Source organism: Ornithodoros turicata, chromosome 7 (assembly GCF_037126465.1).
Source record: "Ornithodoros turicata isolate Travis chromosome 7, ASM3712646v1, whole genome shotgun sequence".
Taxonomy (NCBI): Eukaryota; Metazoa; Arthropoda; class Arachnida; order Ixodida; family Argasidae; genus Ornithodoros; species Ornithodoros turicata.
In genome coordinates, this window is record NC_088207.1 from 37453136 (window position 1) to 37470178 (window position 17043).

Sequence of the window (17043 nt, forward strand, 5' to 3'; positions counted from 1 at the left end):
CAAAAAAAAAAAAAAAAAGAAAGAAAAAGAAACGCAAGTTGACTTCGTAAATTTCGAAGTTCAATTGGAAAGAATCAATTTCTTGCCAATTAAAGTTGATAAAAGTGCTCAGAGTTCATGGCAAAAACTTCCCCGAGATATATAGCGTTGACTCCATAGCGTTCAGATTTTTCAATGCGTTTTTTTTTTTTTTTTTACAGGGTGTCACAAAAAACTAAGTAAATTACAAGTAAAAAACTACGCCACCTAAAATCACGCGGTCAACGGCATTTGTTTTTACGAGGTTATTGCATCTCTTGATGTGAATGTCATTTAACTTAAGTTTTATTATGTCAGTTTTAACGAACTGAACTCGGAAATTTGCCAGGTAAACGTGGCTTTTTTGCCCACCAATGCGAAGCGCGTGCCAAATTTACTCAAGTTCATGACAATTGACACGGATATTGAGTAGCTATCGCACAGGCAAAAACAGCCGAAAATCATGCGTTTCAGAGCGCCTACTGCCTGTAAAACACTTTTTTGCGCGCCCTCGCTTTCAGTCCGACGAAAGGAGTCTGCTAAACTCACCCCAAACCCCATATATTCAAGACAGAATCTCACTTGTGCCCGATATTTTGACGGTGGACTGAAGATCCAAAATCGGATGAAGTCATCGAAAGGCTATAATCACTCCACGAACTTTCGTAAATGCCGATTAAAAGAAATTTCATATCAACAAAAAGGGTGGTGCTTGGTGAGCCTGCGTCCTGTTATACGTGCTTATCGGAGAAAAACGTATACGACGCAAAACCCGGAACACAAACTTGCCAAATTCAGCCACCAATACAGGCACCGGAGAACGCTGAGTACTGCACATTCACCATAGCCACTTGGCAACTCGCATTCATCCATAATGCAAGAGCAGCTCCTTTTTTTTGCCACCCCGTATCACCCAATTTTACAGCAAACTTGATTTGTGTCCAACAAGTCTAATCTTCTACGTTGATTTTTGCCTCGATTAAAAAAAGACACCTGTAAAACGAACACACTATGGACAAACCAGTGCTGCTCCCAAGTTCTCTTGCAAAACCCTTACTGTGCAAAAGTGCAACCAGTAAAGTAGTCGCCCAAAATGAGAGAAACATATTTGTACTGCTTCCATACCATATGGAATTTTCAATAACCCAGCATCAACAACAGTGTTTGTACGTACCAGTAGTGTACAGTCCATAGCTCCATATAAACTAAACACTGTATCAAGCAGAAGCAGGAGAAAACCACCACCTTTGACTAAGGACATCTGTTTACTTCACATGCACTGGGGTCACAGCGAATTGAGGATGAAACCAAGTGTAGAGTTCTCACGCAGTGTTCTATTGTTTCACACATGTAAAAATTGCAGTGTTATGGAACAGTACAGTACAAGCTTACTTTACAGCACAGACAACAATACTTAGCGGAAAATTATATTTCAACAACAACCTGTCCTATACAATGTCTAATGAGCACGCTCCTGTTTCATGTCACATTTATTCGAGCAATTTGTTTATCAATTTGAGGCCCATCTGTTTATCTGTTTTATTTCCTTCAATACCTTCGAATAAAGAGTTCCAGCCTTCTTCTCTTACCACTTCAGATTAAAACAAACAAACAAATAAACATAGAAACTATTTACAACGCACAACTGTACACTACTACTGCCACACGAGTGACGACACTACCTCTTCCTGCTACTCTTCGACCTTGACTGCGAACGCTTTCTGTGAGACCGATGTGACGGAGAAGGGGTTCTCGACCTGGACAACAAAAATGGTTGCGGCTTCTATCCCTCCATCACTGTTTCGCTATCCCTCACCTTCTGGACCTAGGAGCAGGTGAGCCCCTGCCCCTATGATGCTTCCTCTCCCTGGAGCGAGAACGGGATCTCCTCTTTCCGTGTCGGCGGCTGTGGTGGTGGTGTGATGACCTCCTGTGGCTCGGAGAACGTGACTTTGAGCGGTGGCGGGAAGGTCGCGATCGGCTTCGACTCCTGCGGGGCGATTCCCCGGACGAGTCACCGCTTCTCTGTTGTTTTGGCGATGACCCAGGTAAGGAATCAGAAGGACTTCTGCAAAGCCAAGCCAAGCCAAGTCAGTCATGAAGAGCGTGTCACAGCACTGCCGTGCCTTTTTTTGCAAGCGTTATAGTTTTATCACAGTTATGCAAAGTGCTTTTGACAGTTTTGCCTGGTGGCATGTTTTGGTGAACTACTTTACAGGAAAATGTGATTGCTACAGTGTGCAGTGTGTCATTGCACAGTGTGTGCTAAAATGCACGCACCCACAGGCCAAGCACAGAACACTTGCAGAGGTCTTGCGAAGGGACAGTACGTACAGTACAGTACAGTATGCAGCTATCAACTGAGATGGTAGGAGCCGAGCTGATGGCTGGTCAGGGCAAACGCCCTTCATGAACTGCTCCTCAGCAGCCACAACTAACTTTTATGTTGAGATTCTAAAAAGGAGCTCTCCGAACTGTGGTTCCTCCAGTACATTTACAGTACAGTACAGTTACAGCAGTGTTTTCAGGTTTTATGTTTTTATTTGAATCGGGGGGGGGGGGGGGGGGGGGGTTAAAAACAGTGTTTTATTTCAGGATCCGTATAATCGGGTGATATCGGGTGTAAAAGTAGATTTTCAGGTGCAGAATAAAAACGAGTGAGCCTCACACTCTAAATTGACATAAGATGCAGAACAACTGTGCTGAATGCCCAACGCTTAGTGTTCTCCAGTGCCCGTATTGGTGGCTGAATTGGCACTTTGTAAAGTTTTTTTTTTTTCCTTTAAAGGTTTTACCCCAAGTGATGATGATGCAAATCAGGGGTAAAAACGGGTTTTACCCTAAAACACAGGGCCCTAAGTACAGTACAGTACAGTACAGTACAGTAGAGAGGTAAAGTTTAAAGTTCTGACAGGATACAAAACCATGGGGGATGCAAAACATGCACTTGCATGGGCTAGTGCCCCGGTCTCAAACAATAAGCAAACATAATATTTGCGCAATAAGTATCGTAAAATAAAATGCATATTCATATACAAGATCAGACCTGAGGGAAGGAAGTGGGTCCCTGAGAGATGTGCCAGCAGGGTTGCTCGACTTCTCCTGTACAGCGAGCGAACCGTCTTTTGCACCGGGCATGTCCTTGATCATGCTGAGAAATTTGGCAAGGCGTTTCTTTCTTTCCAGCTGAATCTGCTTGCTGCTTGGGACCTGGTCTTGGGATGACACCGCTGTGCCAGTGGCATCTGTCAAATTTCAATGCGCCGTACGAGGCACCGTAAATGAGGCTACCACGGATACATAGCATGAAGAAGCTAAGGAAGAGGCATGCCCAGGTTCAATGGAAGCCTTACTTGCACTTTTTCTTTCTGTACTATCCCCATACTTAGATATGCCGATTTTTGTTGAACTGTCAACTGTGCTGGAAGGCTGGCTTCCTTCTTGTACGTCCATTCCCTCTCCCTTACTTTCAGAGTCAGAGTCAACCCCAACGAGGGATATACATTTCTTTTCTTTGCTCTCACCCTCTTTAGCTTTCAAGGAGAAGCTCACTGGCCCTGAAAGCACAAAGTAAAATAACCTGCATATAGTGCAATCAGAAAAGCACTGAATGGTAGAGAAACCAGCTCCTCATTTGCGTGTAAGCAATGTGTGTCCAAAGCAGCGATGGGCAAAGGATCCCACAATTATACTTGAAGTACCAAGTTCGGGTGGCAGACTACGAAGTGGCAGCCTTCAAATCCCCAGATTCATTTTCCAGGTTTTTAATGACTACAGTCAACCCTCGATTTATGAACCTTCGATTTATGAATTCCCTCGTTTTATGAACACGAGCACGGGGAACCAAACTATTTCCATTCATTTTTCCCTCGTTTTATGAACCTCGATATTCGAATAATGAACGGAATTTCTGGGAACCAACTAGAAGTTGCCCAGTGTTTTCGCCCTCAATTTATGAACGGATCGTTTCGAGGTCAACAGAAACCTTCAAAGGGATTATTCCGTGGTCTTATGAATGACGCCTGAACGGACAAAACGTTTTCCAGGTATTGCACCCTCGGTTCTTAACCCCTTGAAATCCGAACAACAAACTGGGGTCGCACAAGGTGCGACCAAGTGTTCCTGACCTCAGATGATGAATAAGGTGGTCGCTGTCACCCGAAGATTAATAAACGGAGGTTAAAAATCCCGGAGGAAATCCGAGAGCAGTCCAGTGCGAATGTGGTGACATCTCTTCTTTCCAAGATTGACACAGCGGAAGGCATGGTCCAAAGCAAAATTAAACAATTTAGTATTGCATAATAAACAGAGTGTGAATGCGCTAACGTCTGTTCTTTGTGAGATTGATACAGCAGAAGGCATGGTCAAAAGCAAAATTGCACAATATATGGCATTATAAACACAATCCCAACACGGAAATACTGTTCCATTTGCTCGATAGTACTCAGTGAACGGAATTTTCGATTTATGAATCCCTCGATTTATGAACGATTTTTCGTGGAACCGAAGGTGTTCATAAATCGTGGGTTGACTGTATTTCAAGCAAATTTCCTGACGAAAACAAAAGGGAACTTGGTGCCTGCTGCTACGTTTTGATACCCAGGTCCCTCGTAAAACAGATCACTTATTGAGACCAGCTGCCGTGGCATAGTGGTTAAGATGATCGCTTTCCACGCCGAGACTGGGAGGTGACACGGGTTCGAATCCTGACACCGGCTGTGCTGTCTGAGGTTTTCCCTGGGTTTTCCAAAGGCTTTCCAGATGAATGTCGGGACAGTTCCCCTTTGAAGTCGGCCCAGGACGCATACTAAACCCCCTGTCGCCCACTGCTTCCTGCTATCCTCTCTCCATCTATCAAAGTCTGTACGCCGCTCATAGCCACAGTTGCCTCGCGGCGCTGACATGGAATTTAAAAAAAAGAAAACATTTACTGAGTACGTACTAGTGAGGCTGCCCTACTTTTCTGCCTCTGAGCTCGCTGTATTGGCGAACTGTTGCTCATGGCAACGTTACTGCAGCATGGCCACTCAACCACTGGTCGACACGTGCGATTCACTGCACATCATCGCGGCACTCGTCAACGATTTTCCCTCGTTTCAGCTGCTTCTTGGCCAAATTCCCTGACAAGTCCCCGACTTTTCCAGTCGCATCAAAATTCCCTGACAAGTTCTGGTTTTCCAGGTTGGTAGACACAGTGCAAGTACCTGGCATCATTCGTACTTCAAAGGGGCACAGACGACACAACATAGAGCACTCTATGACACAGCATAGAGTGCTCTATGTTGTGTCGTCTGTGTTTGTCTCTTTTAGCGCTTTTATCGTCAAGGACCACTGGAAATGCAATGTAATTAATTGGAAATGTAATTAAAGTAAAGTAGAAGAACTGAGAAATGTACATAAAGTAGTACTTCAGTATTTGTTACTTCAAGTATTCCCCATCACTGAACTAAAGGCCTTTTTTTTTTTTTTGAGGACTAGAAATGTACCTTTTGCATAAGAACGTTCTGTTGGCAATACTGCAGAGTCATCAGCAGAAAGAGAAGGAAGAGACGGGGAGTTGGAACCCGAGCCGGTGCCGTCATCCCCGAGCAGAAACTTGGGTGGAAGTTTTGCTTCGAAGGAAGCAATCCCATTTTCTTGCACAGGCAGCTGTGCTGCGGGTGGAGCAGGCAGACTGGAGGCAATGGTAGTTACTCTTTGAACTGCAGCAGGTAGGGGTGCCGGCTCAGAAGACACCATTTCCTCATCCTGTGGTTTATTTTCGTTGATGTAGTTCTGCTTCTTGTACAAGTAGTAGGTGTGGTACTGGTGGGTGGGCAGCAGGAACTCAAATCTCTTGTCGCCTTGAGGGAGAAAATGTAGAAAGAAAGAGATGTACACTACGAAAACAAAGCTGACCTGAGTAGAAAAGTAAACAGCGAATTCAACCACATAACTGCAAAACTGGCTCGAGCACGTTCAAAATTCCAGTATAATGTGCACTAGCAGAGGTAATGGCTCGGATAAGAACCTGTGACTGACTAGACTAAAATTTCAAGGACACGACGAATCAAGCTCACACCTTGCTGGCAACTCAACTATACAAAGAAAAACATGTCACATTAGCTGGTTGAAAGTAGTTTTCCAAAACGAACGATTAGTAGTTCAGAAGTGATTTCATGAGACATGAAATGTCTCACAGGATACAAGGCCGAAAGCCCTAAAGGAGCAGTGTCAGGTCCTAAAGGCAATGTTTTCGATAGCGGTAGAATGCTCAATCACTAGGTAACCTTTTCACACAAAAAATGTGAGCATAGCACAAAGTGCACAACAGACACTACACATACAAAGTGTGCTCTCCCTTTTGCATACAGCTCACGCTACGCCTCGAGTACAGATATTGCAATGTGAGGAAGGACGTGGACACAATAGAAGGCACATGCATAAGCCCTGTCACGAGGATGGTAGTGAGAGAACCATAAAAGCACGTAAAAGACCAGTGGTGGTGGTGGTGGTGGAGGAGAAAGTAATGTCACTCGCTGCCTTCTTGCACCTCCCTTGAATCTCCCATGCAAGTGTGGTACTTTAGTGACAACATTTCATTACATATCTCGCTCATAAACTGCATTTCAGGAAGAATATTTCACAGTCAATGTCCTTATAGTCATGTGTTTTAGTAATATGATTTTCACTGGGAATTACAAGTCACTTCACTGCTCCTTTAAAGCACAGTCACTTGGATGTCAAGCAGGCACTCAACTGCTTTAAGGAAGTGCAGGAAACAGTAACGTCACCCTGCTGACCCCATCTAACAATATTGTACGTGCTGTGGAGGTTTATTTCTACCAGAGCAGGACCAGTGCTACAGACTGAATGACATCATCATTTGACCTGCAAATCACTTCAGATATTAGTGCGAGCACAAAACCAAAGAAGAAATCCATACGGAATGAGACAGTATGTAGTAACACCACAACTACGGAGGTATCTCAGCGAGGCTTCTAACGAATTATTTTGAGATACCGAGAAAGGGCTTTATAATTTTATAATCTGTACACTATCGTTCAGGATGGAAATGGAGTAGTATACAAGCTAAAGACCCACAAGTACAGCAGCAGTAGTCTCTGACAGCACTGTGCACCAAAATCAAGGATTTCAGTTTACTCGGCAGTTCTTCCTCCCCTACACAGACGACAATGGGTTGCGTACCTACCACCAGCCCAGTGACCACCCCTTACCTGTCAGACCTGCAAAGTTTCCAACCAACGGGCAGCCCATCACACAATAAACAACCAGCAGCGGTGTGTGCTGTCCACACCACGTCAGCCAGCTGCCAGACAACTGCAAGAAACATTAGCCCGACCATACTAGCTGTGGCTGCTTGCGGAGCCTCACCTTTGCTCTTGACCACAGTCTCGAAGTCGTCGCCGTTCTTGGCTACATAGATAGCCATCTTGTCAATGATGGGCTGGATGTCAGGCGGAGGAGGCACGGCGTAGCCCATCAGTGCTGCTTGCGCTGGCAGCAGGATCGGCTCCAGGCCGGGGGGTGGTGGGGGAACGGGTTCTCCTGCGCCGTACTCTCCGGACCCGTCTGATCCAGAATAAAAGCACTCGTAATGAGCCGACATTCTCACAATGTTCTACTGTGGTACACCACATCGTGACAACAAATACAGGTTGACACACAACAGCATTGCATATGCTATAAACAGAGCCCGAAGTTTTAGGGTTTAACCCGTTTCTTCCCCGAATTTTCACCCCTGATTGAAGGTTGCCTCTTTAGGGTGAAACCCGATTTTTACCCGGCAAATTGCCCTCACTGAAATGTCTGTAGGAATGCTTGTTTGGCAGCAAACGCAATTAGATCACCATTTGTACCAAACCAGTACAGTTCGTTTGAGTAACAGAGCCCAATTTCTCCCCGAATTTAGGAATTTACTGGAAGGTTTTCCACCCGAATTTGCATGAATTTAGAGCTCACGTTGATTTCCCCGATTTTTACCCCCTGAACTGGGAAAAAAGTATTTCCCGGAAACTTAAGGCTCTAGTTATAACGATACTGTATGTATTCTCATGGTCTGTATGATAGCGTAATTGTTGTCCTGAGCTTTGAAGAACCAGATGCATACAGAGAAAAAAGGAAATGCCAGTGATGGCCACTAACTACTTCTACAATAGTTTAACTATAACTACTAACTACTTCACGATGGAGTAGTTTAACTAGTAGTTCAACTACTTTTCAGGGGAGGTAGTTAAACCTACTTCTTTAACTACTGCAATGTATTTTAATACATTTCTAACTACTTAACGTTGTCCATCATCACCAATCCCATCCTGTAGTGTTATTGGACACCTAAATATGAATCACAACCATTGATAAAAGTGAAGATTTAATACAATTGCTCTGCACCTCCGTTCTCATCAAACAAGTAATTCAAGGTGAAAGTCGGAAGCACAATAGTGCCATATAGCTTGCGGCAAAATCGGAAGTAGTTGGCGCCTGCAGTAACCTAACTACTGTAGTTAACTATTTGAAATAGTAGTTTAACTAGTAGTTGCACACTACATTTCTGCAAGTAGTTGATAAGTACTTTTTAACTACAATCAGGTAGTTTAACTACTACTACGAATTATGCTTCCCTAACGGGACTGGTAACAGCAACACGCTATGCGAAAGGTAACATTCATGATCACATTAATGCTATGGCAGCTAAGATACACTCAACCGCTCACATGCTGCTGCATGTTATAGTCTGGCCCACAACAAACTGAAACTTATTAGAAATGTTGAGAGGAGCTTCTTCTTCAGGCATCATGTTATCTCACTTGATAAACTCAGTATTTTTACAAAATTGTTGACACTAGCCGGTTGCTTCTGCAAAAACTTTCACGTAAGGAACAACAACAAATGTCAGCACGCCACAGAGATGGGCCCCATTTGGTACACGTCTAACCAGTGGCGCAGCCCTGGGCAAGATTTTTTTGGGTGCAAACTGTCAACAGAGATGAAAAAGGTTTGAGACACACGGTTTATCACTTGAAAAAAATCTAAATGTTTTAACACTGGGTACTGTTGGAACTATCTTCTGAGCGCCTCAAAAGCTGACGCGATTGAAGACAGGTTCGATGTACCAGGCCGGTGTAAAATTGCATGCTGCGTGCTTCGGCAGTAGACTGTGTGCACTGAGACAGCAGCGCATATTCCACCTGACATTGTGAATGGACCCTGAAATGTGCGTAATCGGAAGTAAAGGGGTTCAATTACCAGGGTGACGGTATGGGGATGCACAAATGGGCTGTGTGTTTGGGGGGCGTGATACTCGTTTCGCCCCGGGCGCTGCGTCTAACATCCAACAGCTGCCTAAACAGGGCGTAGTCAATCGACTAACAAATATACTATAGTACAAGTTGTGCAAACTCTGTATATATAGTATGCAAAGTCAGACAAACCAGCATAGGGCTGTGCAGCAACGTCCTGTTGGCTTGGAGAGTTGTTGCCTGGGCTGTCCACCTGCGGCCTCAAGTTCTTGACCAAGCGAGAGTAGGCATTGTCCTCCCCATCTTTCCTCAGAAAAACTTTCGATACTTCCTGCATCTGCACAAGGGCAACAGTAGCATATTACACAAGATATGTAGTTTGGATACTTGTCTTAACAGAAGTACTACTACTATACTTTATGTGACAAATGTCATGTACAGGCAACTGTGTTGTTTGAGAAATGAGGGGAGCAAAAATTTGGTTTTATTTCAGGAGCTGTACAATAAGGTAAAATCAAAAGATACTGAGTGGAAAATAAAACAATATGTGGTTCTACGGTCTAAAAGACTAAGGCACGAAGTATAAAAGGCACTACATATACTAATTGTATGCATGTGATCATCACTTGGCTTGGGATCATCTTATCACAGACATCCAGTGAAATTCCTATAGTTAAGCTACTGGTATCACTTTGAGACGTAAACTTGATGTCATCACAGGTGGGAAAGCTAGTACCAGTCTTTGAAAGATGCTGATGCCAGGAGACAAACTTGATGGGAGAATGGATTCAACGATTCATTTCAAAAATAGGCAAAATGAACAACCATGCCAAAAACTAACAGTGTTTCCGTTGTATTACAATTTTTCTTGTTTAAAATAGTGTCTGTACTAGCTCTGTGGTTATTATAAATGGCACACTATATAAGTACAATTATTAGTGCATTCCTAATTTTAACTTACTACAGAGGACGATGGAGTGGGCAGCAAGCTTGGATGTAAGTAGTGATCATCCTCGTCATCAGTGTCTTCATTGCCTGCTGAGAAGGAGACATCTGGTTTCTAGTCACAACTGACACATCATTTTATACGCTGTAGCACATGTGTCCCAGACATCCACCTGCTGATCAGACCACTTGTGCAGACAAATTCACAGGTACAGTGCTGGACAGAAGTTTACACAACACTTTGAGTGGTGTATTTGCTGCTCGGCGAGAGACCCCAGTGGCAGGAGGGTTCACTCGTCCAGCGGGGGGAGGGGGGGTAGCGACATTAATGCAAATCACTTTGCAAGCACATTCAAGTGATAACGAAACCACCGTGGTGTGTCACAATCAGTGCACTCTCCCACCACTAGGGTGTTGCACTGAGGAGTAAATACAACACTCGTGTGTTCTTCCAGCTTATGTCTGGCACTATACCAACACACATATTTACCCGAAAGCCTGGGAAGGGGAACAAAATAATTTTCACTACACATTTTCATTACTGCAATATTTCCGTATCCGTTATTCATTTCAGTTACTTTTCCATTACCATTCCCGATAATAGAACAACAGAGCTGCGGGAGAACAGCCCATTCAGCTCTGTCGGCATTCCATTTTGTCAATGTGCTGCTTCAGAATTTGCACCCCGAATTGGAGATTGCTTCTTTAGGGTGAAATCCGATTTTTACCCGGCAAAAAGCCCTCACTGGGATGTCTGTAGGAATCACTAACTTACTTATTTGGCAGTAACTGCTGTTACATCACCGTTTGTACCAAACCACTAAAGTTAGTTTGAGTAACTGAGCCTGATTTCTCCCCGAGTTTAGCATACTGGAAGTTTTTCGCCCCGAATTTGCACGACTTTAGTGCATATGTTTATTTACCATAATTTTTACCCCCCGAATTTAGAAAAAAATATTTCCCGAAAACTTCAGGCTCTAGATGTACTCTAGCTAGCTAGACACAGTCTAATCCTACTGCAACTCAATTACTGATTACTGCTAGGCCATTGTGGTTCCAGGTTTTATGTTTTCTGAAGATCAGGGGCCAATATCAGGTCTTATCTCAGAAGCCATAAAATAGCGTGAAATAGGGCAAAACCGGTTGGGAAAACAAATTTTTGAGTGGCAAATAAGAGAAAGTGCTTCTTGCAATTCAGATGAATACGAGGCGTTGAGCAGCTGTGCTGAATATGCAGTGTTTAGCATTCACCAGGGCCTGTACTGGTTGCTGAATTTGCATTTCGGAAAGTTTGTTTTCAGGGTTGATCGGGCTTTACTCTAAGCAATGATAATGCGAATTGAGGGGTAAAAACGGGTTTAACCCGGAAACGCAAGGCTGTAATTATTACGCATGACTTTTAGAAGCGATAAGGCTGATTTTTGTGTCTGCGAGATTCCCTGGTCCTAGTAACTGGTAGTGCCACAGCCTCAGCAATATCTTGGGTGTAACACGATGGGAATTGACGTGAATTGATCGGAATGTTTGTCCCTTCCAATGGCGCGCCCTTGGAAGTCACTGGAGAGGCGTGTTAGCTTAGCCAGACCAACTCTGGCAGCTCACAGTCCGGCGTTGCACCCTTCCGCGAATTGTAGGACACTGCGGGAACGGAACGTTCGGAGGATGGACGATGTACCCTCGCACACTTTCGGTACTGAAGTCCCAAACGGGAATTTAAGATTTCCTTCGGAGTGACCTGCTGTTCACAACATTTCTGCTCCCGCTTCCTGCTTTGACGCATTATCGATACCTCTGTCAACGATGGCGTCCCAGCCGAAGAAACGGAAAGCGATAGACTTGGACGTTACATTAGCGATCACCGAGAATCTTCACCGCGGAACACGGCTGACGTCCATCGTGATAAAGTACGGTCTATCACAGTCGACGGCGCAGGAACGAACTGCAAAATGATCCGAAAACGTGCGTACGAAAAAGTTGAAGACGCATGCGTAGCATGCTTCATGCTGTCGACGTTCTCAATAATTTTATCGTGGAACGTCTGATGCCTGCTCATTGCGGCGCACTCCTCAGCACAGTTGAACGTGAAATTGTGCGTATCTACAACGGCAACCAAAAGCAATAAAAACAAATGAGCGATTTTCAATAAAATATTCGTATTTCCACCCTCTTTCTACCATCCGCCGTTAGCACTGATCCACTTCCGTAGAGTGGCGGTGACCTAGGTCAGCCCTCCTGTAGCGATATCCCTCGCATAACGATTAAATTAGCGATAACCGCAGATATCGTTATACGCAGGTTTCACAGTGTTACAATTTATAATATTTCTTGCGGACTACCTTGAGGACCAGAACTTACCGCTTGACACTTGTGTTGGGATGTATGTCCCACACTTGATTTGTTCAGTGAGAAAGCGGTAGTAGACGTTGAGAGGATGGTCGAACGACAGGAAGTCAAACTGATTATTCGATGCCTGCTTCGTTTTGATAATTATCTCCATTTGAGGACCATGCTGAGACACAAACACAGCTGTTTTCTCGATGATAGCATGGAGCTTCATTGTGGGAGGCTGTAAGTCAAAAACAGTCAAACATACATATAGTACTGATGATAGTACATCATTAATTTCTTTGGCACTTGAGACTTCGTATGTATTTGTCCCTTCTATGTGTTCCAGCCTCAGAACATCAATTCCCTTCATACAGTACAGACACCGCCTATTTCTCAGTGTCAGTGGTGGCATATGGCAAAAGCCAACATTAGCTTGAACACACACTGCACAAGTGAAAAAGATAATTTTTGAAGTAATATTGGAATAGTTAATCCATTTTATCTGCAATACTTGTCAGCATGAGCTGGGCCCGGTCTTCAACTTTTACACAGCGATCATTATCGTTATACTTAAGGTTTGCACGCTCCAAAGCCGCTTTGATAAATTCACGCAATAACTCGTGGTGAATCACGGCAAGTTCATATGCTATGAAAAATCAGAGCTGTTCCTTGAAAGGGTGATCCAAAATATTAGACATAAAAATTCACTGATTCTATGGAGAGTCGGACGTTGCCAATTACATTTTCTGAAAACCAGTAATCTCAAACTTCTGGAGTCCAAACGATTGGCTGGTAGCAACATGGCACTCAATTAAAGGAGAACACATGGACGTTGAGGCTTACCTGGGGTACTGAAGGTGGGATATGGAGGCCACTGGGAACCTTAAAGGGGGCTTCACTGCTGTCATCTGCAGGCACAAGGCAAAAGAGAATAAAACAAAGTAGTTGTGATACACTCCCCTTTTCTATGGCATGGTGCATAGCACAGGGTCTTTCAGAGATTTCCATGAATTTGCCAGCATGCTTAAGTACCAACTAGCACGTTCACCAGCCTTCAATGGTATATCCAGTAGAGCTAGGACACGATGTATAACATTGGGATCCATGGATAAAGCAGACTGACCTTTTGCTTGTGGTGACTCGGCACTGTTCTCGGAATTATAAGAAAAAGCAATTTCCTTGTGTGCAGTTTCTGGGTTGAGGGCGGCATTTAGCCTCTTTATTTCTTCCTCTGCAAATATACACGAAGATACTATGAGTAGAGTAAAAGAGCTGACAGTGTGCTGCGGTATCCCAGGATACAGGGTATTAGTTCACTTGGCCATTTAGTTCTACGAACATTTGAAAAGCGTCCTGCAATTTTAATTATACCAGCCTGTTATGATAAGATGATCAATGATGATGATGATGATGAATATATCTAAACCAGGACTGGCGTTATGCCAGGGGCAAAAGTTTTACTGCCTCTGTAAATGAAATTTGCTGCACACAGGAAATTCTTGCATTGTCACCAGGTGGCACACCCAACCAGATGGCGCTTTGTTCATAGCCAAGACTGTTTTTTCCCGCTGCCCCTGATTATGCTTTCTGAGCACTTTTGATGTTTCAAATTCCGTATGTATATGCTATAAAATCCTTTAATTTTGCCAAATTTTCCCGAATTTTTCACGAATCGGGCACAGGGCACACATTCACGGTCACTAAATTTTGCAAAAACTACATGCTGAAATTTCTGATACCCCCACTGGGGTATCAGAGTTGTATCAGAGATGTATCAGAGAGTGGGGTGTCAGAGACACTGTGTAGAACCTCGGCAATTTCGTGCAATATGGCCAAATCGTTGGCAGTTATAACACTGAATGGGGCCTTCTTCGGTTTGATCGCCTTTCTTTGGGATACACCTGAGATTGCCCTACCACATTTCATTAAAACAGGACTGCAGATGCTTGTGCTGCAAAGCAGTCTGAATGCTTGCTAGGAACCAACTGTGAAAACAAAGTTTGCGACTGCAGCATTGTTTTCGCTGTGTCAATCCTTGCTCAAAATGTTCACGTGCCCTAAAAATGAGCAAATCTTTTGCTTTAGCAAAATTTGCGAAAAAGAGTGGCCCGCGAATAATAAGTTAATATCGTGTGGGCCGAAAGACCTATACCTTGAGTGAAATACTGCGAAACATATTTACCTTTATAAATGGCTTCCTCTTGCAAGTCTCTGAAGAGTGCCAGGTAACGTTCCTCCTCACACAATTCCTCTAGCTGTCGTTCCTCATTTGAAAGTGCTGACAAGTAATCGGCCCCACCTGATTTTGGTTCATACTGACGAAGGTCATGTAGATAACCTCTGGCGTCATACCTAGACAACATGAAAAGCAAGGTCACAAAATGCAAAATGTGGGTGAAACGTCGTGTTGGGAAGCACTTAAGAAAGTCACACGCAAAATGGCAAAAAGGTGTTACATGCATCAAACCCTTCTACTAATTAGTTCTGTATGACTTAAGTTGGATCATAATCTCAAGGCTGCATCTGCTTACACAAACATTTTGTCTAACTTCAAATTATCCTCTCAATTAAAGGTCACTTTCACTGCGCTACAATCTCATATGTACTGTTTTATATCTGGCAAAGCTTTCATACCGCTTTCAATAAGGCAATGCTCACATATGATTACTGTGCAACAGTGTCCATTTTCGATACAGCCCACATTTGCGTGTCCCCCATATACATGTCACGCAGTACTTCACTCTCACCTTACAAAGATGTCATGAACATGCAAAAAGCGGGGAAATTCAGTTGTGCTCTTCGTGTTGAAAATGAGGCGTTTTTGTAGATGCTCTACTTACGTTGCGGCTGTTCTTATCAATGTAAGCACTACCAGTATCAATACAGTGCACTTACACTATCTGCGCTTACGGAGGAACACAATATCAACATTCTCTTTCGTTAGAAGAAGCATAAAGAGCTTTCATCTACATAAAACGAACTCATCAGTACTGATCCAAGACGTCGCCATCGAGCTGTTCCACACGCTACCTGCAGGGAGGGATGCTAAAACTAGGCAAAATCATTAGCGTTGTATTACTGTAGCATGCAATATATCAAAACATGTGTAAAAACCTTCATGAGGCAACAGAGAATCCACAATGAGCGCATTGTTTGTTGCAGACGGACCTGTCAATCATAAGGCTGTCGTCACCCATCCAGGGGATCAAATGTTTCCCTCGGTCAATAAATGTTGCCTTTTCATCATCTCTAAAGAGCTTACACGAGTAGCCGAATACTAATAGTTCTTCCTCTGGTTTATACCGATCGTCCGTGGCCCACGTTCGACCGTTCGCAGAGGAAGCCATTTTCCTTTCAAGCCAGAAATGGATTGGATTGGCTGAGATTTAATGTGGCATGTGTGCTCGTGCTGTTTTGCTGCTGCCGCCGGTGGGCGGGACAGGCAGCAACAGAGACAAATCTGGAACTGAAACTAACGTTGACTGAAACATTAGTGACGAAAGTTTCAACGTTTGCCGTGGTAGCGGAAGAAATATGGTGCTTTATCGTGAGAAATATTGGTGCACTATCTAAGTGTGAACTACAAACCTAAATTAAGATTTTTTTTCTGTAGTACGAAAGGAAAGGGTGGGAAAAGGCAACCCAGATGGTGCAACAGACTGTTACATTTAAAAAAAAAAAAAAAAAAAGGCTCTTTCAAGGAAGAGCCAATTCTGGCAATGTTTGAGAACGGAGAGTGTACTACTGACTCAAAATCTGCACTGCGAGCTATTCAAAACACAGGCATACGAGGCTCATCCGCATCCCTGGTGACGGATGAGTTAACGGCTTACCAGCTACGAAGCACGACATAGGCTGGTTCTCCAAATGGTGGGCCCATGGTGGTGTCGCGGGGAATGAACAGGCTAACGGCGCCGCAGAAGCCGCTCTCTCATCTCAGATACGTCGGCAGTGCTGATAGGAGACCGTCCTTTCATTCTTCGACGTCTAGTGGCTTCCCGCCAGTAGACAAATGACATCTCCCCCCATCTATGCTTAGAAGTGTTGATCCAACGCTCGCTTTCCGGATGCCATGAAACACCTCTCGTCACGACGCATTAATTTATCGGATGCGACTCAATGTGGATTTTGCAGCTCAGTGGGCGTTACCGCCTCAGACAAGTTGACTCTCCCAGATGCCTACACTGCGGTACACGTACCCTCCATCAGTACCTACACTACAAACCTTCCCGAACCACATTTTCCGGGTCTCTTAATCAGCTGGACTCTAGCCCCCCCCCCCCCCCCCCCCCTGTCAAACTTGCTTGGTACGTGGCCAAATCCAACCCACCAACGCTCTGCCCTCCACACCTCTCCTGACCTTTCTGGACACCGTAGGACTTCGTTTGTCACTGTGAGGGGACTCATGATCGCATCGCCCCCAGCAATGGTGTATAGTATCGCCTCTGGCGACGAAACTCTCCAATCATAAAACGAAGTTTTCACATTTGACGCGATATTTCTTTCAGTGTGT

At 44.2% G+C, this 17043-nt stretch overlaps 1 protein-coding gene across 4 annotated transcripts; it reads right to left on the minus strand.

The window, feature by feature from the left end:
• Positions 1-1332: 1332 nt before the first annotated feature.
• Positions 1333-15906, minus strand: LOC135400979 (splicing factor, suppressor of white-apricot homolog). 4 transcript variants are annotated; one of them, XM_064633042.1, is made up of 13 exons: positions 15699-15906; positions 14713-14882; positions 13654-13761; positions 13374-13438; positions 12558-12768; positions 10219-10292; positions 9450-9594; positions 7393-7590; positions 5505-5861; positions 3372-3575; positions 3065-3263; positions 1835-2086; positions 1333-1775 (listed from the first exon to the last, which is right to left on the minus strand). In XM_064633042.1, exons 1-13 carry the CDS (start codon positions 15875-15877, stop codon positions 1697-1699), a joined length of 2241 nt encoding a protein of 746 aa, XP_064489112.1. In that variant the 5' UTR covers positions 15878-15906; the 3' UTR covers positions 1333-1696. The 4 variants fall into 4 exon arrangements, with proteins under 4 accessions (XP_064489112.1, XP_064489114.1, XP_064489111.1 ...); XM_064633044.1 differs by having other exon boundaries at positions 3543-3575; positions 10219-10295; XM_064633041.1 differs by having other exon boundaries at positions 10219-10295.
• Positions 15907-17043: the final 1137 nt, after the last annotated feature.